This window comes from Felis catus, chromosome B4 (genome assembly GCF_018350175.1).
Source record: "Felis catus isolate Fca126 chromosome B4, F.catus_Fca126_mat1.0, whole genome shotgun sequence".
Lineage (NCBI taxonomy): Eukaryota > Metazoa > Chordata > Mammalia > Carnivora > Felidae > Felis > Felis catus.
In genome coordinates, this window is record NC_058374.1 from 52,636,915 (window position 1) to 52,663,308 (window position 26,394).

At 35.1% G+C, this 26,394-nt stretch overlaps 1 protein-coding gene across 24 annotated transcripts in view; it reads left to right on the forward strand.

Annotated features, from left to right (window-relative positions):
* The window catches only part of PLEKHA5 (pleckstrin homology domain containing A5), a 238,641-nt gene that overhangs the window by 173,578 nt on the left and 38,669 nt on the right, over positions 1–26,394 (forward strand). For 9 of the 24 annotated variants that reach the window (XM_023256823.2, XM_045061455.1, XM_023256810.2 and 6 more), the window contains 5 exons: positions 2,508–2,627; positions 3,435–3,488; positions 19,879–19,959; positions 25,296–25,331; positions 25,839–25,901. In XM_023256823.2, coding sequence (XP_023112591.2) covers positions 2,508–2,627; positions 3,435–3,488; positions 19,879–19,959; positions 25,296–25,331; positions 25,839–25,901 — 354 coding nt within the window. Of the gene's footprint in view, positions 1–2,507; positions 2,628–3,434; positions 3,489–19,829; positions 19,960–25,295; positions 25,332–25,838; positions 25,902–26,394 lie in introns of those variants that run through there. The other 15 variants (XM_045061456.1, XM_045061457.1, XM_023256812.2 and 12 more) reach the window with 6 other exon arrangements.

Consider the following 26,394-nt stretch of genomic DNA (forward strand, 5'->3'; position numbering starts at 1 on the left):
CGATTCCCTCATTCTTAAAACAGAAGTTGGAGTTGTTGATTAGTGGCACAAATCTAGCAAGCAACCGTGTGTAGTCACACTATGGGCCTATTAAGAAGTCTCTCCTAGGGGACACTTGGGTGGCTTAGTTGGTTAAGCATCCGAATCTTGATTTCAGCTCAGGTCCTGATCTCACAGTTAGTGGGATCGAGCCCCACATCAGGCTCTTTGCTGGCAGCATGGAGCCTGCTTGGGATTCTCTCTCTCCCTCTCTCTCTACCCCTCCCCCACATTCATTCTCTCTCTCAGATAAATAAAATTTAAAAATTAAAAAAAGTTTCTCCCATAAATTTTTGCATAGATTAACTACTTTAGAGAGGAAAAACCTGATTTACATATTTATGCAGAGAGAGACTATAAAAATACTAGGTGCAAGCAAGTACTTACCATTACCATTTCATTGTCAGTATTATGTTCAAATTGAGAAGGAGTTTTATTACCAGGACACTGTTATTCTTCACATTAAATAGAAAAGATGACTTTCATTACTTCATTTTATTTCAATGGCATTGTTTTATCTGTGCATTAATATCAGTAGGTAGTCTCAGTTCCTGTGAAGATGTGATTTGAGTAGGTAGTCTCAGTTCCTGTGAAGATGTGTTCATTTAAAATTCTCTTCCTGCAGGAATCAAAACAAATTCATCTTATGTGTTTTGCAGGTGTTGTTTTATTTCATCTCTGAGTCTTTTACATGCTAAGTTATAAGACAGGTGTCCTGGCTTTAAACTGTTTCCAGCTTATTTATTAAAGGTTATAAATATTGCTTGAGTAAAACTGAAAACTTTTAAATGTTGTAATTTTTAAATATTAGATTGGTGATCTGCCAAGAAACATTTATCGTAAGATAATGCTAAGTATCGTCTTATGAATTTTTATCTTCTGCCTTGCTCCCTCTAGTGGATAGTTAGGATAAAATGTACTTATCACCTTTGTGGGTCAAAAAATGTGCCCGTTTTTATTTTGCCTCAAAATTCAAATATGTAGCAAACTCACTGGAATCTTTCATCTTGAAAATGTCTTAATCTTTTTAACTCAGTAAATAATAAACTAGAGTTTCAAAATTCCTTCTTTTGATATTTTTTTCAAATACCACTCTGGGTCTTAGACTGTCTGAATCCCTTACACGACCCTACCTTCTCCTTGGCAAGACCTCAAGAGCTTGATGTGGTGGTCATAAGACCTGGGCTCTCCCATAGTCACGAGGTCACCAGATGTGGTCGGCATCAGAACAAAAGCAGTTATTCTTCTCCTGTCGTGAAATTTCTTCCTTAAGTCACACACATACACATTCTTTTTCTCTTTAATATAAAAGAGCATTGTCTCATCTACATAGATAGCTTTATCTGAAGAATCCCGTAGTAACTCTTACTTACTTCTGACATTTTTCTCACCTAAAGGCAATAAAATTTCATATAAAATTTCAAATAACAGTTAAAAATTATTTCTGTCCCTTAAAAAAATTGTATAGAATATAAAGACATGGCAAATGAACAGAACAGAAGAGAGCTGGTGTAATACTGTGTTATAGGCAATATAAATCAATCTCAGGACCATTTTTTGGCCTGGAAGTTTTAAGACCACGCTGTAGCCCTGAAGTGATGAGTCTCTCTCTTGCCCATCTGCAGTTTTTAATCATAACAAAGCTCACAGAAACGTCAAATAATGTTTTACGGCCTATAAGACTGCCAATGACCATACTTTATTGCATTTCTAACAAAGAAAAATGTATCAGATTGTCCTGTTAAGGAATTTTATCTACCTTTGAAAATTTATTCGTCTTAGTGTTCATAGTAACCAATCAGGAACCAGAGTGTGGGAGGAGAGTTTATGTACTCATGGAACCTTTCTGTTGGTATTAAATGGTGTCCTTCCCCCCCCCCCCCCTTAAAAAATAAAAACTGATCTTTGGTTATTTAAAATATCCTGTGAATGCATTAGCAGTGACATTTAGAAATATAACTGGGAAGCAATTAATAGACCCCAGGTACTGAGTTTAATATGAAGATATCATCCAAGTTTTACATGAATTTGAATGCTTTTTATTTACCTTCTGTCTCTAAAATAGAATGTTGGACATGCAGATATTGTTCTATTGCTGTAAAAGTCTTAGGCATCACTTAAAAATATCTTTTAATGATAATTTTTTAATAACTCTTATGTACAAACCTTTACAGTTGTTTTTTGGCATTGTGCTTTTTAATACTTAACATTTAGTATTTTCTCATGAATTCTGAGAAAGTGCCTTAATATACTGTTGTTTTGCTGTATCTTTTAAAGTAACACTGTTCCTTCTATTTCTCTAGATATCTATGCATTTATGTAGGACCTATCATCATAGTGCCTAGGCACTATGTTTGATGTCAACCGTAAGAGGAAACTTGCCAAGAAATCTTGGTTTAATATCTGTCACTTAAGACAACAATTAATCTGTTTTCCACTGTTTGGATTCTTAAATTGTACTCCTTCAGCCAGAGGAGCTTACGCTGCTGCTAATAAAGCTGAGACGGCAGCAGGCCGAACTGAGTAGTGTCCGGGAGCATACATTAGCACAGCTCATGCAGCTGAAACTTGAGGCCCACAGCCCAAAGGTCAGCTATGAAGAGTTTTGTATGTGTCATCTGCCATTACCACTTACCTTGAGCCATTCGTTAATCAGTTTGATCGGTGTCATTAGTGTTGAGCATGAGCCCATACAATCATTGCAGTGACATTATGATCTCCTATTGACCCTTTGAGAATTCACTTATTTATATGTTATTAAAGGGAAATACGGGTAGGATGGATTTCTTCTTGGCCTTCCAGCCCACTCACCCACCAACTTTTGGTCGTGAGGAAGGAAATGCATACAGACTTCATTCCCCTTGTACCGTAGCTTCCACAGCTGATGAAACAGATGATTGAAAAGTCCTATAATTTCCTGGAAAGTAATGAGTTGAAAATTGGTTGTAACTGTAATAATACTGCCTTATAAATGTCAGAGATTAAGATATTTCTTTTGTTCTTGACTAAAAGAATGAACACATGCAAACATTTCTCAAAGGGTTTAATAGCCTCTGGTTATATGAGAAACATCCAAAGAAGTCGTACTGTGTCACAGAAAAGTATTAACATGTAAAACTTCTAACATTGAATCTGCTAAAGCCATTTCAAGGATTTTCCTGCTGAATATTTTAGCTTCTGTGCATGTCTATTTAATTTCTTACAAAACTAAGTGTAATTTTTAATAATTTAATATGTCATCTGTACAATTTACAGGGAGCATGTATGTGAAAGTTGTGTACCATGATATAATAGGTTGTGGTAAACTACCTGTTTTTCTTATTTCAAAATTGACCTTTTCATGAATTCTACACCCTCTTTCTCTATCCCTTTGTTTCTTGATTGATGCCTACTAGAATGAAATTCTTTCACATCATCTTCAAAGGAACACCATATATTTGGATCATCAGGTGGGATTTGTAGAATTTTTTTGCTTAAAGTACCTAATAGAACTTTTCAAATGTAGTTTAGTTTTCCAGGTTATTTGAAACTAATAGCATGACTTTTATAAGTAACAGAATAAGAAATTCCTAACGGTGAATTCAGTAATACCAAAATAAACAAGTAGAAAGGATAGTTGTGAGTGTAAGGAGCAATACTGGGTCTCTGGAAAATTGGGAGCCTGAATTCTCCAGACTTCCCTTCTCTTATCCCAAGAAAGCTCCTACTCATTAGGTTTATCTCTGCTTGGGGTTGACCTGATTAAAGAATTAGGTACCAAACTGTGAATGCCTTGTTGGAAGATCAAGAGGGGCCGGGTGCGCTGTGCTCTCAAAGGGTAGTTTCGCTATGGGTGAAAAGTATGGTGACCATTTTTAATTCTGTAACTTCAGCCCTTGTTTGCCATCTCCTGGTGTTTGGTCTTCACTAAGCTCTGTAGAATCATTTTTACAGTGGGCTATAGTTCCTACCATTTCCTCAGTGGTAGCAGTGAGTGCGGATGGTTAGGGTGAATGGCAGTTCATGAACAGGGACTGCTTTTTCCATATTTTAGTTTTTATGAAATTCTCTATTAATATTTAATTTTAATTTTATGGGAGCTTTTGATATGTCCTTAAACACTGAATTTCGTCCTGTGAATGCATTTTTTATCTATATAAATTAAGCTATAACTTGTTTTAGCCTGTTTCAAAACAATTCAAACTTGAACATTTTACCAAATGAAAGAGGTTACTGTGGAAAATGTCATAAGACAAATGTTTACATATTTATATTTGCCTCCTTAAAATACTAAGGTACTGCTTTAAATTAGTTCTATTTAAAGAGGGATTTTGCATTAGGATGACCCTTTATAAACTGTTCAATCGTGTTTGATAATTTTTAAAAGAAATATACTTTTTTAATATAGAGTTTATTTTTTGTCCCACAACATGTTTTTGTCATGATTTTGCCAATTGGAAAGCTTTAGAAATCAGCATTTCATGAGTCCAAATTCCAGTCTCCACTCCAGAGACTGCTGTTGAAATTTAACCACGGTGTATATTCACACTTTGAAAGTAATCTAATAAAGACACGAAGTCTTCCCTCAAAATGCCACACTGCCAAGAAAGCTTCTAAGATGCATTGGTAAATAACTTTCATAAAAGCTCTTTTGTCTGTAAAACTAGCAATAGTTCTGAAAAATAAGGGGATATTTCAAAAATTAGGTGTAAAAAACAATGATATAAATGTGAATCTAAAGTTATATAGTATCTCTGGAAATAAACCTAGTGGTTCATTGTAATTTATTACTTACCTCAATAAATCAAAACTAGAATTACAGAGACAAAGAGCTTTAGAAAATCCCAGCACTTGCTAGCTGGCTCAGTGCGTGGAACACGTGACTCTCCGGGTTGTGAGTTCAACCCCCACATTGAGCATAGAGAAACTGAAAAAAAAAAAAAATCTTAGGAGGGGCGCCTGGGTGGCTCAGTTGGTTAATCCACCTCTTGTTTTCAACTCTGAGTCGTCAGCGCAGAGCCTGCTTGGGATTCTCTCCCTCCCTCTCTGTCTCTCCCTCCCCTGCTTACGCATGCGTGCTCTCCCTCTCTCAAAATAAATAAACATAAAAAAAGAAATCCTAGGAAAAGACAGGTGAATATATTGAAAACACCACCATTTGCTAAGATACTTCTCCTCAACTCCCTTTCCCTGGTTGAGCTGTTTCTTCCCTTTACCCAAGTGACCCAGATCCGATTGAGGTTTCTATTGCCCTTGGTACTCTGGAAGTGTGCTCCACTGAGCCTTTGTTGTTGGAGAGGACCAGGCTAGTGGTCTACAGGTGGCCTCTAAAAATCTCGACTTTTAAGTGATCCTCTCTATTGCCTCCACACATCAGCAGAGGTTTTCTAGTAGTTGCCTTTTTTTACATTAGATCCTGAAATAAAAGTATATTAGTCCAATTTTAAAATGTAGTAATGAAAAGAACTACAGTAATTGTTTGAATGCTAATTTGCATGATCAAAATAAGACTTTCTGGGGCGCCTGGGTGGCGCAGTCGGTTGAGCGTCCGACTTCAGCCAGGTCACGATCTCACGGTCCGTGAGTTCGAGCCCCGTGTCAGGCTCTGGGCTGATGGCTCAGAGCCTGGAGCCTGTATCTGATTCTGTGTCTCCCTCTCTCTCTGCCCCTCCCCCGTTCATGCTCTGTCTCTCTCTGTCCCAAAAATAAATAAACGTTGAAAAAAAAATTAAAAAAAAAAAAAAAAAAAAGACTGTTTCTGATGGAAAAATTTGGGCCATTTTTAGGCAATAAATAGACAATATATAGAAACAAGGTGGAAACTTTGCCCAGAAACTCAGATATGCCTAAATATATAGATCCTTAAGGTTTCCTAAAGAAAAATCCCTCTTTAAATAAATCAAAATTTTTTATGGTTTCAAATAATTACATTTAATGTAAATGAAACGTTTACTTTTGAACTGTTCTATATTTTATATCAACAATAAAGTTATTAAGTTATATAAAAAGAATTCTCGATCATTTTCCATTTTAATGAAATTTTTTCATTCAGCTCAAACACTTCTAGTTTAAAAAAAAAAAGAAAGCATTTCCAGCTTTTAATCTTGTTACTGCCAGTAACTTATTTTAGATTGCCAAGTCTGTTGTTTTTATAGGCATTATTGTTTGCCCAGTATATAAAAAAATCAGCAGTTTTTTCATAACTAGAAATTGGAAGCTAGATTTTAAAATCTGAAAGTCAAAAGAAAAGGCTCTGGTCACATTTTATACAATATGTCCTACAAATGAACATGTACTAATTAATACTCACTTTCAACACTTGTTCTCCTAGCTCAAATACATCGTTAGAATAACTTAAGGCCAGCAGCAAAATGTAGTCTTTCTCCTGCCTCTTGGGAGCTAGTCAAAAGAAAGTTTTTTATTGATTGAAATTCTCTCAGTTGCTATCACTGTCCATGAAAAATAGAATCAAGTGTGGTTTCTGAGTTGCTTCAGAGGTAAATTCATTTCTGATATCAGAATGGTTATAACAAATGAAAAATAAAAATGCCTTACCCTGTAATTCTGAAGATCTGCATATTATACAATCAATCCAAAAATCTTGACTTCTGGTCCCCCATAACTTGAGCAGTGTAATTTGGCTTCTGATTAACCACATTTTGAGGATGAGTTCTGTACTAAAGTGTTTTTAAAAACAACAAAAGCTATACTAATTATATAGCAGAATTATCTTCTGCTTTTTGTTTCATTTTGGAGTACACTATTATCATTTGCTTGTGCTTTTACAGCCCAATTAGTAGACTATTCACAGACTACATTTAATAAGACCAGGCTAGGTTTATTTGTCATTTTTGTGAATTTTAAGATAACCTGTGAATGTACAATAATCCTAACTGGATATACTTCATGTACCTCATCCAGATTCTATTTATAAAATGAATAAATACATAACTTTTTTGGTCAGTCATGAAGGGAGGATTAATAGGAATGGGGAAATGAGAACGATTCCATCCTTTTGTCCATATTCTCCACCCTATTTTAGCTCTTCCATTTGTTTCTTTCTTCCTCACCTGCTTTTTCTGACTTTCCCCTGTTATTGAGTAAAAAGCAGTTATGAGACAGTTTAGATGATGTTCCCTTTCCCTTCTTCCTAAAACTTTCGGCCAGCTTTCCATGTAGGCAATGATAACAGAAAATGAGATACTAAGAAATTGGTAGGAAGACATGGATAGAAGGATCAAGGAACTTGGGGCCATGCTTCACAGGCCTTTGTCGGTGTGCTGCCCCCTTGTGGGTACACTAAACATATCCCAACCCTTTCCACCACCACTGCTCCTCACCCCACTCTGATTTTATTCTAGCACTCCAGTAGCTAACCTCCTCCTTTAAGAATACTTGCTACAGTAAAAATAATAATAATAATAATAATAATAATAATAATAGAATAGAATACTTGTTATGGTAAATGGACTTTGACTTCTACACATCTAAGCTTTACTTGCACTGATACTGCAGCAGTTATTTTATTTTTTCATCTTTTAAATATAAATACTGTAACATTGAATGCCCTTAAAATTATGACATTCTGCCTTTACCCCTCTCCCTTCAAGAGTCATCATAGTTAATTGCATCAGAAACATTTGCTTGAGAAAGGGAAAGGAGGACACAGATCTCAGCTACACTCAGGTTGCAGATTGTCTCTTCCCCATGTACTCAAAAATTCTTTGTGAAAAGAATATGCCTCTGTTCCAGTAATTAATGAAGTTGATTTACCCAGTTGGAGCTGTCTACCTGCTGCTGGAACATACTTGTTTCCAGATGTAGCATCAAATAGTATATTCTTTAACATCAGATGGCTAAAGGATCTTATTATACTCAAATTCTCATGGAAAAACTGGACGTTTTTCCTGAAAAAGCAGTTTGCCATAGTATAATAAAAGAAAAATACAGCCCAAGCTTACCTACGGTGTTCTTTGTTGTATAAAAATGTTTAAGGGACACCTAGGTGGCTCAGCATCCAACTCTTGAATTCAGCTCAGATCATGATTTCACAATTTGTGAGATCTAGCCCTGTATGGGGCTTTGTGTTGACAGCACAGAGCCTGCTTGGGATTCTCTGTCTGTCCCACTCTCTGTCCCTCCCCTGCTCACGTGCTCTTGAGTGCACTCTCTTTCTTTCCCTCTCAAAAATAAATATTTGTGGGGGCGCCTGGGTAGCTCAGTGGGTTAAGCATCCAACTTCAGTTCAGGTCATGATTTCACGGTTTGTGGATTTGAGCCCCACGTCAGGCTCTGTGCTGACAGCTCAGAGCCTGGAGCCTGCTTTCAATTCTGTGTCTCCCTCTCCCTCTATCCCTCTCCTGTTCATGCTCTGCCTCTCTCTGTCTCTCAAAAATGAATAAACATTTTTAAAAATTTTAATAAACATTTTTTTAAAAATGCTTAAGAGGAGAGGCGCCTGGGTGGCTCAGTCGGTTGCCTGTCCGACTTCGGCTCAGGTCAAGATCTCACGGTCTGCGAGTTCAAGCCTCGCGTTGGGCTCTGTGCTGACAGCCCAGAGCCTGGAGCCTGCTTCGGATTCTGTGTCTCCCTCTCTCTCTGCCCCTAACCCACTCGCATTCTGCCTCTGTCTCTCTCAAAAATAAATAAATATTTTAAAAATAAAAATATTTAAAAAATAAAAATGCTTAAAAGGTGCAACAGCCAATAGCTACATCCTTGTGTCTTATCAATATATTTTTTTAAGTTTTATCAGATGCTTGTGGGGAAGATAAAATCATTTTGTTTTAATACTAACTTTTAAAAAAACGTCTTGAATTGGATGCAAATTTAAAAAAATAAATTAAGTTAAAAAAATAAAATTTAAAAAAAGAAAAAAGAACTATAAAATAGTTTATCCATGAAAAAATAAAAATAAAAAAATCTTGAAGAGTAAACTAAACCTTATAATTTGCAAAGATTTTGTATTAGCATTGAGATTTTATGATGTAATTCTTTTTATAAATACGAATATTTTATGAACTGTGTGCTAAAGCTACTAATGACTTTTGGAAGAAGTCTGATACTCCCCATTGGCTGCTGTGGACATTCCTCACCAGTATGTTTTCTATATCCTTTCAAGAAACAATAGTGAAAAAAACTATGCAGACGCAGACTCTGGCCACCTCTAAATATACTTATGCCAAGGGAAATGTAAAAAGAAACAATTAACTGAATATATATAATTGGTACTGGAACCATTCAAGGTAAAAATCCAAGAATACCTTTTTGCATTTTGTTCTTTGTGTTCATGAAAGACAGCTTCCCTATAAGGGAAGAAATGCTAACAAGATGATTGAAGAGATTCTTGATGGCTTTCATTGTTCATGTCAATTCAGCAAGTTTGTTCTGTTGAGCTATTAAGCAAAGATCCCATTTTCTCTAATATTTCAAGGGGTCCTGGAGCTTCTATTTTTAGGGATGATTGAGATAATGTTTCTAGGGGATGTAGAATAGGCATTTGGCAAAAGCAAACTAAGGAAACTAGAAAATTGGAAGTATGTTACTTTAACATTTATTAACTAGTTACATGGTATAGAATATCTGTGTTTTTTATGCCTTGCTATTAAAAGTGATCCTTTCTCTCCATCATACCTCATTCTTCTTTTTCTGTCTCTCCCTTCCTCTGCATATTTAATCACAGAAATATTGGGGAGAGGGGGATGATACCCAGAAAGTTCTGAAGCAGTGTATGACATCATAATGGCAGAACTCTAAGAAGGCTAAAATAAATAGTGGGTAGATTAGAATTGAAAATTTGGAAGGACTTATATGTGTTAACTCTCTGATCTCTTGGCCTATCAGTGCCTACATATTATTATCATGACTTTCCTATTTCTTACTAGTAATTAATCTATCCCTTTTTGCTAACTGTTTTCACTCATCTCAGCCTTAATAGGGGAAGTTCTCTGGGTTTTAGTGTTCTTTCAACCGAGCATTTATCCACACATTTTACTAGTTGTCTCTTATTCTTCATCTCTAGCCCCTGGATTTCTCTCAGGAAGCAGAGCCTGTGGTGTGTCCTTGATGTGGGCTTGTTCTCGGGAAGTTTTCTTTGGGAAGTGATACCAAGGCATAGCAGTAAAGAGAGTGAGCAAGGAAGGAGAGAATATATTAGCAACTGCCATAGGCAAGTTGGGCCTCATCTGACTACTACTTGTTGATGAAAGAAACACTGCAGAATTGCCTGACTGACCAACAAAAGAAAGCATTTGTACTGGCTCCCATCCTCCTTTGACCAAGGGTTGCCTCTTGAGACTAACTCTCCAACATACATACATTATACATACATTAGCACCCATTGGGTCCCAATACATGAATTGGTTGGCTCAGCAAGAGTTGAAACAAAAGTTGGGACAGTAAGATGTGGAAAAAGGCACAAAGGTATCTAAAACACCTCTCTCTGCAGTTCCAGTTATGTGTTTCTAGTTGCTTATGGAAATCTGCACTTGGACATTCTGCCTTCAGTTCATTACCCGCCCAACATATCCAAATTTAGAATTGTTGTTTTATACCTCAGTAGTCGGATCAAAAAGCTAAAAAGCAAAATTAGTTCAAAATACTGCTCACCTTTAACGTGAATGATGTAACATTTATTGAGCACATCATCCTTGGGAAAGAGCTCGTTGGACTTTGGGAAGTATCAGGACCTTTACTTTAGCTGTTTGCTTAGACCTAGAACTGGTTTAAGCCCTCAAGAGAAAAGAAAAAAATGAGACCCAGTCTCCACCTCCAGCTATGGCTGGGAGAGCCTGATAACCAGTCTATGGCAGTCTGATTGCCTGGTGGATGAAAAGAAAAATAAGTAGCAGCCTACCTAGAAGGAGCAAAGGTATGACAGTTCTCTTGTTCCACCACTCTAAGGGTGGAAAGAATACAGATCTACAAAAATGGAAAAATTAAGTCAGCTTCCTGGAGTTATATTATGTTCTCCTAATATCTCATCCGCCCAATACCACCGAATATTAAAGTTTAAAATACCTTGAAACTTGAATTTAAAGTATTTTAAGAACAATTTTACTGAAAGCAGGAAAATCATGAGATTCTGTAGATTGTTTAACTGAATACATGATATATTCATGGTGTTTAGTCAGGATTATAGAGGCCATCATTACACCCTATATATACTAAGCTCCTTATTACCATTTAATCACAAAATCTTGGCAATAATAAAAGCACCTGCCACGTTATGTCTCTCAGCTAACTCCAGAAATTTCACAAATTTTTTGCTACAAAATAAGATCTCCTTTTGGTTTATCATCCAAGCCCCCTCTCTACCACCTCCCCAACCTTGAAATTCTTCCTACCCTATCATCCCTTTTTTTCAGCCAGCAACTCACTGTTTCTCAAATACTACTTTAAAAGCAATCCCATTCTCTACACTGTGCACCTGTCCAGTACCTGTTCATCCTAACAGCTTAAGTAATACTTTACAGTTTCCAAAGCACTGGCACATACAATATCCCACTTGACTTCTTCTATGTAAGCCTCTGTAGCATGTGGGCCAGTTACCTTTGTCCCCAGAAGCCAGGTTTAATGACTTGCCCCAAATCACAAAGCTAGGATGAATACATTGTATTAATGAATTTTCTTCCCTTTTTTTTTTTTAAATCTATTTGACTTCCTTGAACATTAATGGAGTTGTTCTTATATTTTCCTAGATAAGAACATGAAGACAATTTCCCCACCACTCCTAAAATGCATAATATTTATACAGTTCGCTTTTGTATTTATAAAAGCAAATATTTTTGTAGCCCAGTGTCTGTAGTTGTGGCTTCTATCTTATTTTTATTCATTTTTTTCAGAACATTCATTCAGCAGAGATTGATGGAGCTCAGTGTAAGGCAGGAAGTTAGTGCTTACAAAGTAGATTCTTTAATTATTTTCAAAGCTCAGGAAGGAAATAAAGTTGAGCATAAATGCCAAAAACATTTTAAGATTGGCCTAAGAGTATGATTATGTAGTTAAAACATAAGCTGATAAATCTTTAAAATAATGATAGGAAATCTGCTACTCAGTGCTAATTGTAACTCAGAATATACAATTGCTATTAATAAAACCTAGATCCTTGTATCCAGAAGATATTTTAACTTTGATTTAAAGCTCAAATATATTTTGTAGTAGATTTACCCACGGCCAAAACAAATACCTTTTTTTACTAACAGAGGTATCAGATTTTCACTTTTGGAATATTTGTTCCTTTAAGATGGTATTAAAATACATGCAAAGAAGAGGAAAATATAACCATATCAAACATTATGTCCACAATAAAGCATTTTTACAAAATTGATTTTGAATTCTTTTAATATTTCTCGTTGCCTGTGAATGACAGGAATAAAGATGCTAGCATCAGATAGTAATATATTCCGTGAAGCCAAAGGAACAGTGGTTAAGAATAGCTAAACAAGGAAAATAGTTTAAGCCACTAAAGTAAAGTCAGGTTTGTAAAGTTTATCCTGTAGTAAAAGGATTTTAATTAAACAAAAACTTAAAAGACCCTAGGTAAAAAGAGTAGAAACTCACTGTGAGTAAATTACATAAATAAATTATTTGGAAAGACATTAGCTGAGACCTTTAAAGTCTTCTTCAAAATATACTACAGGTATATGTATCTCAAAATGGGGGCCCTAAAAATGTAGCAGTTTTAAGGAAGGTTGTGAGTGTAGAGATTACCCTTCTTTTGTTCTGCGGGGTTCAGGGTATTTTTGTAATGTTTCTCAATAAATGGACCTTACCAGTAATCCTGAAGCCAATACTTACTGCATCATCCAGTTTAGAAATGTGTCTGCTTTTTCTTTTAAGGGAACATCAGATATGTTTGACTCCTATGTTAGTGTCCCAATTTGTTATTCCTTTTTTTAAAAATCTTCCTCCCTTCAAGAAAAAGAGAAAATATTATATTGTCTAGCTGCATCTTTCAAAGTACCATTGATTCTTCTGAAATATAATAATAGTAATATTTTCCCCAAATTTTACTTTTAGAAGACGTATATAGCATGGACAGTTTATTCAGATTGCTTTAAAATTTTCACAGTAATAGACCTCAGTATTTTGCCTGATCAGTTATACAGAGACTTATTTACATTCCTCTATTTAAAAAGTCACTTCAGATTTCTCTGCTCCCCGTTAAACAATGAGTAGTTTCAATAGGTAGTCATACCCTTCAATCTCAGGTTCTTGGACTTTCAGATGTTCCTAGAATGAGAGTGAAGGGCATTTACATTGTCATTATCTCAATGACCTGTTTATAAAGACCCCTGCATTCCTCAAAGCTTCACCCTAGGCATGTCAAATTCTTTAGCATTTTAGTCTTTCCACACTTCTTAAGAGTTTATTGATCTAGACACAGGAGGACATTCTTGAGAAATGAATTCTTCAGTGATTAGGCCATCAGGGGTTTTGCTATTGTTAAGACAGATTCTCAACTTAAAAATTCTTTTCCTAAGAAGTCATTAAGAACTGGGGAAAAGTCCATTTTCCATTTAAATGGAAAATGACAGCACAGAAATGGGTCTTCTCATTGGTTATCAGGACAAAAGCTCTGTGGGGTAGATAAGAATCATCCAGACTGCTTGCTCCAAAAAAGGAGGAAGCTGTTAGCACAGCATTTAGACTCAAACTCAATTACAAGACAGAGCTTGAGCAAATGTTTTCTCCTTCTGGGAATAAGACCTAGATCAGGGAAAAAATTATACTATATTTACTTGTCTAGAATTTCTAAACTTACTGTCTACTGTGATAGCCACTAAGCCATATGTGACTAAATTTTAAGTTAGTTACATTTTTATAAAAGTAAAATTATTTTCCTCATACTACCCACATTTAAAGAGCTGAATAGGCACACGTCTACAGTATTAGACTACACCAGTATAGAACATTTTCATCATCACAGAAAGGTCTGTTGGACAACACTATTCTGGATGATTTATTATATAAAATTTTTAAAGACCAATTAAGCCACTACTTAATATTGCAGGAGGATTCAAGAATTAATCTTTTCCAAGGCTAAATTATATCAATGACTGTCTTGGTTGGCTCTGCTCACTACTAATCTTTCTCTTTCCTGCCGCTTACCTCCAAAATTATTCAGGAGCATTTATCTCATGATTTAGAATATCCTAGTCCTTCTACATTAGTAGCTTATCTAATTTCTATACAGAGACTTTGAAACAGATAATTAGGAGTTGCTAGACAAATAGAAAAACACAATTGGAAATTGGACTCCTGACACCCCAGGTCCCCCCATGATTATGCTTGAGTCCACCAATATTACTAATCGTGAGATTTATTGGATTTTTTAAAGGAGGTTAGTATCTTAATGCTATATCTCATACAAAGAAAAGATGATTATCTTAATGTAGATGCAATCCTTGTATTTAGATAGTTTGAAATTTTTCGTCTTTTGGTGTTTGTGCAGAGATCTTGATTAACATTTAATACCATCTCATCAGGACCTTGAAAAATTCCTTACTGGGGACAGTTGAATTAGTCCTCCAATTACTTGAATTAGTGCCAAGATAGTTCTCAAGCCTGATCTCCTATCAGAACTACCAGTGGATCTTTAGAAAAGACAGAAAGAAAGTACAATACTCAGGGCCCTCTTTCCCCTAGTCCCCGGTCAGAATTGCCAGAGCCCAGCCCTCCATATGTTTTTAAGTGTCCATAGGCCATTTTCTTTTTCAGTCAGGTTTGAGAACTACTGAGATAAATAATGACAGTAAACACCAAAGAAAGAAGTAAAGTCTAGTTTTTCTGAAATAAAAACACTATCTTAGTGCTTTTTATCTTTTTTCATATATGGCACACGTAGAAAGTGATGATATTTGTGCAGCACCTTGGCAGGAACTAAATGACGCACTGTCATCAGCAGGTTAGGCCCAGGGAGGACAGAGGTGGTCCCTATCTCCCCACACCTGTAATCCATTCCCAACCCACAGGTGTCGGGAAGTTCTGCTCAAGAGCCTAGTAAGTATGACACAGATACATAGAATTGTGTTGAAAAGTTTTTTGGTGATGGGTTTTTAAGTTATTTCTGAGAGTAACATCAAAGAATACTGTTTGTTTATATTAGCCCAGCATACTTCAAAACTGAGAAGGAGGCTAGAATTAAGTACCAGACCTTCTAGGTAGTTTTTCTAAACATTTAGACTTTAAAATGTCAAGTAAAAATAGGTGGTTTTGTTCTAAACAGAAATACATTGACATTACCTAAATGTATTTGCAAGATGTTTCCACGTTTGTTTACTTATTTGTTGCTGAAGTTAGGAAAATAGTATAATGCCTGAATCAAGCATTCTAATTTTTATTATTATAAACTAATGTCTTATTATTAATAGCTTTATAATTTATCAATTAAATGAAACATAAACTTACATTACCTGTTACTTCAAACAAGGAATTAAAGTATTTAGAAGCAACGCATTTATTTAACTCATTTTCAAGTGAATAAACATGTTCCATGTACTAGTCTTTTTCTTGCTCTGCTTCCTTAAAACAAAATACATCAGCTGTTAACACCACTATCATAATACTGTCTAGAATCCTTGTATTCGAACCAAAAGAGAATTGGTGGATTTTTTTTTTTTTTTTAAGAACTTGAGAATGAAATTCCAACTTGCTCATGGAGCATTATGTATTTTTTAGGCCATAATTTAGTACTTTAATTGAAAAGCTGCTATAAAGTTTACATGACCAAAGCCAGATAGAATGTGCTATTTCAGTGTAAGTTACGGAAACAAGGCAGTTTCTAAGTATTAAAATATACAGTATTTCAGAGGTGTTTCAGTGAGGGGAACCACTAGCCTATTTCTAGGAACATTTGGAGATAAAGCAGGTCTAGTATTTCCAATTCAATAAATCTGGAAAGAGTGAAAGTTCAGTCAACTTGCGGAAATTGTTTCATAGGGACCAAGCTCTCACTATATTGGATCATGATTATTGTGTTCGCTTGTCTTCAGCTGTTGCACACCACATGCAAAGGTAGAGCCACCACATACAGGACTACTCACCTTTGAGGATCATTCTTAACAGCCCATTACTCAGCCATCCTAACAGCTCTTGGTCAGGTAGGTGTGGTGCCCTAGGAAATCCTGAAATGATCCTGCTTCTTCTGCCTTTCCATAGATTGTCTTATCCCATCTCTGTCACCTTTTTGTTTTAATGATATTGTCTACATCAAAGATTCTGAAGTTGCCCATTAGAATTATCTGGGAATCAGGGTGTCTATATTCTTTTCAGGCTCTGCGGGTAGTTTGAGTGTGGGTTCAGAACCCCTGGTCTAAACTTGAATTTTGATTTCTGAACATGTAATAAAAATGGTGGGGGGGGGGGGGTATTACAAGGTAGTTACATGTATTTATAAATATATTGGGTAGCTTACCTTTTTTAATTAATTAACATATTTCCTAATAAATTTCTGACATGGATACAGATTCCTCAGATAGACTAAAGGTTTATAAGAATAGTTTTCTAGATCAGGTCCTCATTATACTAGATGACTCCAGTAGGGTTCTTCCACCTTAACTCCCAGCCTTGAACATGATACGAACACATGGTGCTAAAATTTTTCTTAGCTTCCTTGCATTACCAAAGGGTGTTTGCCAGAGGATATGGTTGTCCCATTAATTTTGTTTATTTCATGTTTATATATTTTTATCCTTGACTCTTTAATATCTTTTTAAATTAGAAAAGCAGTATCTGGGGCACCTGGGTGGCTCAGTCGCTTAAGCGTCCCACTTTGGCTCAGGTCATGATCTCACAGTTCATGAGTTCGAGCTCTGCTTCAGGTTCTGTGTCTCCCTCTCACTCTGTCCCTCCCTGGCTCACACTCTGTCTCTCTGTCTCTCTCAAAAATAAATAAACATTAAAAAAATTAAAAAAAAAAAAAAAAGAAACAAAAGCAGTATCTACTCTGGAGGAAACTTGGCAAATGCAGAGAAGTATAGAGAAAAGAAAGGGGTGCTTTGGGGGCCTTAGTTAAGTGTCCAACTCTTGATTTCCGTTCAGGTCATGATCTCACAGTTTGTGGGATCCAGCCTCACGTCAGGCTCTGCACTGACAATGGAGAGTCTGCTGGGATTCTCTCTCAGCCCCTCCCACCCCCTTAAATAAAATAAACAAACATTAAAAAAAAAAAGTGTAGAGAAAGAAAAAGATAATAATCCACAGTCCCACAATTCAGAATAATTGCAGCTGGGGCTCCTGGGTAGTTCATTGGGTTGAGTGTCCAATTCTTGATTTCAACTCAGGTCATGATCTCAGGGTCATGGGATCAAGCCTTGCATCAGACTCTGTGCTGAGCATACAGCCTGCTTGAGATTCTTTCTCTGTCTGTCTCTCTCTCTGAAATTAAAAAACAAAATAATTGCTGCTAATATTTTTATTCCTTTGTTGCACTAAACTGTCGATTTCTAGAGATGACTTCTAATTTTAATATTTTAGGATTTGGGGGCGCCTGGGTGGCGCAGTCGGTTAAGCGTCCGACTTCAGCCAGGTCACGATCTCGCGGTCCGTGAGTTCGAGCCCCGCGTCGGGCTCTGGGCTGATGGCTCAGAGCCTGGAGCCTGTTTCCGATTCTGTGTCTCCCTCTCTCTCTGCCCCTCCCCCGTTCATGCTCTGTCTCTCTCTGTCCCAAAAATAAATAAACGTTGAAAAAAAAAATTAAAAAAAAAATATTTTAGGATTTGGTACATATATTTGAAATTTTTCATAATGAGAAATAGTTTCAGAAATGATCTCTGAAACACTCTGCAGTCTGTATATTTTAAGTATTCTTTTTACTTTTAGTTTTTCTGTTCCTAAGCTAGTTTCTTCTTGCAAAGAACCCTTCTCAGTGACTCAATATTTAATAAGCTATGACATGTAAGTTAAACAGACATTTTTAAATCATATATGGCATCCCTGTATATACATGCATATTTACCATCTCAAAGTAGTACACTAAATAAATCAGGCTTGATTATCCTTCTACAAAAACCATATTGTCCCTTCAAATAAATTTGCCAAGCTTAGAGTATGAACATTGTCCTTAATCTGACTCTATTGAAACTCTGCTTAGAGGTGTGAGCCATGTTGACCTAGTCATTTGACACAGAGGCCCATTTGTGGTGGCAGATTTCCAAGACTCAATGGGCAATTTCAGTTTGACTTTGAGTATCATTTACATTTGGATGCTATCTGATCTCCATTATTTCTTAAAACATTCATGCTCCTGACCTCCACCCACCACACACAAGAAAATCTGAATCCAGTATTCTTTTGACTAATTTCCAGGGCATGTTATTGAAAAATAGTAATGATGAGATTGCTTTGAAAATTAAAATTAGAAGTAGATAGAGACTTAAGCTTACTTGTGCTGTATGAAATGTGTATCCTTACAGTCAAATGTAAGCCAAAACAAAAAGCAGTAACAATTTATTCCAAGATCACCATTTGATTAAGATAAAATAATTAGCATTCCTGTAAAATATAGAGGGCACTTGAAAACATAAAGAGGTCTTAAATTTCTATAATAAAAGTATTTTTTCTCCTAAAGAAAAAAAAAAATATCTGTAGTTGTTTATAAATTACTTTCCAACAACGTAAAAAATGTGTTCTGAACTACATATCAACACATCCTTCTGGGATAGTATTGCAGGAGAGAAACAGAAGTTTGAGTCTAACTGATAATACAGATGTTAACATTTAAAAAGAAATTATTTAGCTTGAGTAAAACTTTAGAAAAAAAAAGTTAAACCAGTTGCCAGTTTGTTACTTGACAAAACAGATTTTATTGACATGAAACATTGGTAACTAGGCTGAAAATAAAATTGTCTAGATACACAGTTTTCAAGACTTATTTTTTACTTACATGATGCATTTATTAATCTTAAGATTAGTAAACCTTTATTGTAGATTTAAATAAGCCACTAAAGTAGCATTTGTGAACCATGATAAAAATGCTTATTTTCTATACTATGCAGAAGAAAACTATGTAAACTATATGTTGCAAATTGCAATTATAAACAGACTTGTCTGCTTATAAACAGTACAATCTTCATTGGCCTTTTACTCTCTATATGTCATGATGATTCTCTTTTCAATGCTTTAGCTGTTGAGTCCAGAGCCTACTAAAACAAGTATTTTTCTGGAGGCAGTAATTAAGTACAACATAGCTGGAAATGTGAAATATGGTTTCAGCCTTTTTAGGAACTAGGGAGATACATTGATCTTTGCTAAATAAATTTCAGTTTGCATGTCCTTGAAATAATTTTACACGTGGTGTTATACTGGGAGAAAATCCAAAAACGGTGTATTACAGATATCTATCAAAATTAACATTAATGAAATATGTGATTATTTCAGTAAGATATACTGATTATTATAAGATTTTAATATTTGCAGAGGACTAATATTTTTCTGATTAACTTTACAAAGAACTGAATATTGTTTTAAGCTTTTTTACTAAATAGTCAAATTATGCCATTTCTCCTTTTAAGTAGGTCCTTGCGCTTTATTCTTTGAATAAGACGTGCTGCTTTATCATCTTTTCTAGTACATATAAAAATATTCATTGACTATATGATTATATTCATAAGGTAAAACCTAGTTGTAGCAATATTGCAATTAATAAGCTTTTATATAACTTTGGAAGTATTTTAACATCATTTAATACTTGCTCAAAATGGTTTTTGTAAGTTAAATCTGTACAACCTTGGGGTAAAATGTAAGCAACTGCACTATTAGGAAGATATTAAAGTAGAGGCTATATTTACAGTGTCGTCTTTCAAATCTAGCTGTGCTGTAAACTGATGTTTGCTGTATGCTCCTCCTGATTTGAAATAGATGAAAGAAAATGAACCTATTATCACCATGGTTCACACAATGATTGAGAACTCGGCGCTAAGACCCCAACTGTACCAGCAAGTAAGGTCTTGGACAGTGAATGATACTGCTTTATCATCTGCAAAATCCCTCAGTGACAGTTTTGGTTTATCCTCAGAGTTACTCATAACATTAGTGTTTTCTTATTTCATTTTTTTTGTTTACGTCTATTTGGAAAAATGCAATTCATCCATGCTTTTTAAGATGCTGCAGTATTCTTAGCATGGCTTTGCTGAACATTTTGCTGTTGAATATTAAGTGTGCCATTTTCCTGAAGTTGTTGTGCAGAGTATTTGATTGATACGTACGTACTTGGAGGTCTGCAGTACATTTGCAAATTTGGTACTGGATTGTCGTTAATTCCAATTTACTCTAAAAGCATTTTCACTGATTTCTAGGGAGAACTTTAAAAAACCTTTTTTTTCCTTTTAGGGGCGGCCCGCAACCCACCCTACCCCACCCCCACCCACTGTTTTAGGAATAGATTATATTTGTATGGGAGTTGTTTAAATCTAGTTTCTGTACTGTGGTGTAGTAAGACCTAATGATAGCCACTTCTTAACATACTGGGGATATCTTCTCCCTGTATTCTTACCATTCTTATGCCATCATATGCATCATCTTACCTCATTCTTTTCCCTAACTCAAAATATGTGCCATGGAGCTGGCTGGCTTTAATTTAGGACCTTGGTAATCTGCAGATCTGCAAAAGAAGTCATTTTATACATTCCTATCCAGTTGTTTTGTTTTTTTGTTTTTTTGTTTTTTTTTTTTTGTATTTCATGGTCTAAATGTTCTTAGCTGTGTGTTTTGCAACATCAGCTTCTTCCACTTCAACACCTTCAAATTACTGTGGCCTATGACCTGTTATAGTACTTTAAAATTCATACCGAAGAAGAAAATTAACAAACATGAAAAATGAATGTATTTTGATTAACATGTGTAAAAGCACCTAGTGAAAAGAAGCACCTTGAGCTCCCTGGCTTTAAAGTCTTCTGGTTTGCTTTAGTCACCTAGGGATCAGTATCATGGGCCTTGTAGCTGGGAGATTGAAACAGTTGATAGAAGGGTGAGCCCTGTTTCTGGGCCCAGTTTTTATTCTATCAATAAAGAAACAAAGGATTAAATATTTAAAGTTAAACAGCTTTACTTTTCAAAAGAAAATACAATCTTTCTGGGGCGCCTGGGTGGCTCAGTCGGTTAAGTGTCCAACTCTTGGTTTTGGTTCGGGTCATGATCTCAGGTTTCATGAGTTGAAGCCCTGCATCGGGCTCTGCGCTGACAGTACAGAGGCTGCTTGGGATTCTCTCTCTCCCTCTCCCTCTGCCCCTCCTCCACTCACTCTGTCTCTCTAGAAATGAATAAATAAACTTAAAAAAATAAAAGTTAAAAAAAGAAAATCTTTCATTTTTAAAGTAACCAGGTTAAAGGAACTTGGCACTTCATTCCAAAATGCCACTGCTGAGAACCTTAGCCTTTGTTCTGGAATTAATACCTTTTCCTGAAGCTGCACTTTATCATTTTTATTTTGGTAAAAGTCAAAGGTATTATGTTTTAATGGGTTTTATTTTCACATTTTGCATATTCTCAGTAAGAGTGATAGCCTGGATTTTCAGTTTTGTTGGGTTGGGTTTTTCTTTTTTATAATGATCAGTAATCAGGGTTGGTGATGCAGAAGTCATCGCTGATTGAAATTACTCAGTTGCACTAAACGTTCTAATCGGAGTTTTTCAAAAGTGTGGAGATATGTTAGAGTGGTCTTATATACTAGCATCACTGACCAGAACAATCGATTTGTATAAATGTATTTCCTCATTAAATATGAATACTTGAAAGAAAAAACTAAATTTGTACAAAACTGGAAGATCTGAACGTCTACCATCAGCAGCCATTCCTGGGCATGAGATAGGCAACTGATTACCAGGTAATCAGTGTTGACTGCCAGTCCTGTCAAATTGAGGGTGTCTTTAGAGAATTCTTTTTTTAAAGTCAGCCACTAATGAAGTACTTAATTGTTACAGGGCACTGCTGGTAGATGAAAGTGACCTTCAGGGGCATCTGGGTGGCTCAGTCAGTTCAGCATCTGGCTCTTGATTTCGGCCCGGGTCATGATCTCATGGTTCATGAGATCAAGCCCCTCTGGCTCCACAGACAGCACAGAGCCTGCTTGGGATTCCCTCTCTCCCTCTCTGTCTCTGCTCCTACCCAACTCGTTTTCTCTCTCTCTCTCTCTCTCTCTCTCTCTCTCTCTCTCTCTCTCTCTCTCTCAAAATAAGCATTAAAAAACAAAAATGACTTTCAGACACATTTCTTAAATTTGCTTATTAATTTACATAAATTGAAATTCGATCTTATTTTTTTCTCCAGATTTCCCTTACCGTGTTAATATCCAAAGGAAATCTTTATGAAAGTTTCTGTTATACACTCTAACAATATGCCTCTCTGACATTGCATTACAATGCTGTGTTAATAGTTTCCTGAAATACAACTTAAAATATGATGTTTTGTGACCTGTTATTCTAAATCATAGCCATTTAGATTTTCTCTCAGGAGAACCTTTAAGTTTGCATTTTCTTGGAAGAAAGAAGACACCCGAAAAATTACCTATTCAGTTAATTTTCTTTGAATTGGTGATATAAAAAGGATCTAAAACTGAATCCAAAAAAAAAAAAAAAATGCTAAATGAGCGCACTTGGTATTGAAAAATCTTCTCATTTATTAGTCATTCTACTGCCTTTCCCAATTAATTTTTGTATTAGAGTTTTTATAAAATAATATCTGTGAGATTAATCACCTGATAAATAATTGTTTTCAAAGGCGCATACTAATATTAGCAAATACCTATTAGCAAATACTAATATTAGCAAATTCCGTCCTGTGACTATTTTTGAGCCCTCACAAAATGTCTAATTCTATCAAATATTTCCCCCAAAAACCTTTTTGGGGTTTATATATATTCATTAACTTTAAAGTATATGTATATTCACATTCTTAAAAGGGATACTATAGAAAGTTGAATTTTGATAAACAAAAGTAATTTTGTTTTAATGCCAAGCCAGTTTTTTAAAAGGTTATTAGATATTTTATTATGAAAAAGTTCTGACTTTCTAAATAGAGCATATATCTTCATATGTCTAGATGTCAGTAAAGTCTGTATAATACACTTCTCAGGTTGAAGTTTGAGCACTGCTAACCCTTATACATTCTCCGTTGCCCCTTTTCATGTGCTTTTCTAGTATTGCTCAGGTACTTCAAAAAAAAGGTATTCAAACCCAGAACTTTTTTCCTTTTGCTAAAGATGCATTTGAAAAATGATAAAAAGTGAAACATGATTTTATGGAGATCTTAAGTAATGAGAATATTAACGAAATTACTTTTTTTCTTATTAGTAAGATTTTCATAGTGAGGACCAAATAGCAAACTTCTTTAATTCCAAGTGGAAATACTTTTAATAAACTATATCCATCTTTTCTTAAGAAAAGCCTCAGTTATTATTATCAGTAATGGAAAATAGGCCATGCTTAAAGGTTAATTTTTTTAAAGAATAGTCATGTTTTTTTATTCTTTCCTTCTAATAGGTAAAAGCAATGTATAATGGAAGGCTGATTATTTTAAGATTTTATTAGTGTCTAATAATGAATATCTTTATTGAATAACTTGCTAAAAGGTTTTAATAAATTTTTCAGTGGTACTAAACATAATGATAAAGTAAATCTAACTTAGGTAATATATTCATATGGTTATAAGGATATATCACTCTTAAATTCTAGCAACACAGTACACATTTTTTACTTTGCCAGCTGATGTGAAAATGAATATATTGCAGGGGTGTCTGGGTGGCTCAGTTGGTTGAGTGACCAACTTCGACTCAGGTCATGATCTCACAGTTCGTGAGTTCGAGCCCCGTGTAGGGCTCTGTGCTGACAGCTCAGAGCCTGGAGCCTGCTTCGGATTCTGTGTCCCTCCCTCCCCTGCTGATGCTCTGTCTGTCTCTCTTTCTCAGTAATAAATAAACATTAAGAAAATAGATTTAAAAAAAAAAAGAGAAAGAAAATGAATATGCAGTAAGATTCCATAAATAAAAATAGTATACCAACACCCTAAATTTTTATTATAGACTGCTACATTTCCATTTTAAAATATTAGTCTTTTTTTCTGTTGACCCTGGCAATTAGGATACGATGTTCATATTTTAATCTACATGTAGCACTATGCATTAGTTACATTCAAACTTTACATTCCATGATTTGGTAAAGCTGCTCTGCATTTAACTTTAAATATTAAGTAAAGTATATTTGAACATTTAGTAGCTAAAGGCTTTACATCTCTAATTTCTTATAAATGGGAAATTTAATTTTGGCATTGTCTTACATTTTTTTATCATGGATCTAAGCATTTTAAAACTTCCTTTTCATTACTTTTTTTTTTCAGATAAAAGTACAAATTATTTGCTTGGATCTAGGTGCTTTAATTTAGAATAAAAATTGATACTTCTTACAACATATTTAATGCTCTTTATTTGAAAATACTGCACAAGTATTCTGACTTTTCTCATTAAATTCATTTTTCATGTGATAACTCATTTCTATGAAAGTTTTGTTTAATAATCACTGCATACCCTTAAATAGTCACAGATTCATTTGCATGAGGACGTGAAAGTTATGTCTTGAAATGAAACACATAAATCCAGGATTTATTATTGTATGTTTGTAATGCTTACATTTTTAACCTCCTGATAACCTACATTTCTAGATCCATTCAGAGTTATCTGCTTTTAAATTATGCTTCCTTCTAAAGATGTAACTGGCAAGCAGTTTTTTGCCAAGTGGACATAGATAGTTAAAACTTATACATTTTTATGCATTTGTGATGAATTAGATGCATTATGATGCATTAGATGAAGTTTAATTTTCCAATCTGGAATGTAGTGGGGAAACATTACTCCCATCCCCACTTTGAGAAAAAGTGTGCCAGTTAGTAAATATGCAGTGAGCCCAAAGTAAGTTTTTCCAACTATGTTTTTGTTACTGTCTAGCAGTCGATATAAAGTCAGAAGACCAGGGAGAAAGTGAAATATTGCTTGCAGAGGCTGTGGTATAACTGACCGGGATGACTTTTGAAATCTTGATAAACACAAGCAAAAATGAAGATTCCTTTGACTGAAAGATACTGGGAAAGAGTTTGAAGAAAGGATGTTTAAATGCACTGAACAATCATTTCTTATAGTGTAATAAAACAAATGGTGTCAATCAACACATACAAACTTTTTATGCAATTTGACTATTCATAGTTTATAACATAGGCTTTCAGTTCTATGAGGTTTTGAATGAGTTTCCTCTTTTCAATTAAACCCATCCTTTTCCCCCATTATCTTTTAGTTCTTAAGACAGAAGAACAAGATAAGTCTATATTGTGTATGTGTGATTATATATTATGTATATGTATGCAGTATGTTGTACTAAAGTTACTAAAGTTGTACTAAGATGTGTTGGCATTTGAGTATACGCATACACAGTTGTGTGATTATGTGTATACCGTGAAGGATGGTTCTGGCTGCTGAAATATGCCTGGTTCGAATATTTGATTCAGTACAGTTGCCATGATTGTATTTGTCAATTTTCCATTAAAATGACGTGTGTCTTACAAATGGAAGATGTAAGGTGCCGTATAATTTGTTTGACCAACTTATTATTTTGTTTGACAAGCTTAAGTTAACATCATTTTCATGTATCTTGCATATTACATCACTGTTAAATATTTTTCTACTTTTGTAATGATCTGTGTTTGAATTAAACTTCTTAAAGTATAAGAATCATTAAAATCCCATTTTCTTATTATATAAATCTAAAATGTTAACTGTAGGCTAAATATATTTTTTAAATACTATTTTTAAACTTGCTACCTGACATTTTTCCCTATAGCTGTCACAAGATGAATGTAGAGGCACATTATACAAATACAGACCTGAAGAAGTGGATATTGATGTAAGTGTTAGTATGCTACATATATATTGTCAGTACTCTGTTATATTCTCTGCCAAAACATTGGAAGTAGGCATGACAAAAAACTTCCTCTTCCTCTCTTGCCCTCCAAAATGACACCAAATAAATTAGCATTTTCTTTTATTTTATGCTTAGGTTAAGTTATATCATCACTCCCCTATTCTGTAACTATCCCCCCTCCCCATAATTAACAGTTGAAAATAGGAAAAAATCACTTAAATGAAAGTAAAAGACTAGGGGCACCTGGTTGGCTCAGTTGGTTGAGCACCTCTTGATTTGGGCTCAGGTATGGTCCTGGGGTCATGGAATCAGGCCCGGGTCAGGCTCTGCATTGAGTGTGGAGCCTACTTGGGATTCTCTCTCCCTCCCTCTGTCCCTCCCCTGCTCCTGCACATGTGCACACGCTCTCTCTAAAATCAAAACAATTTTTTAAAGTAAAAAGGACTATTTCTGATTTAAAAAAAGTATGGAGAAC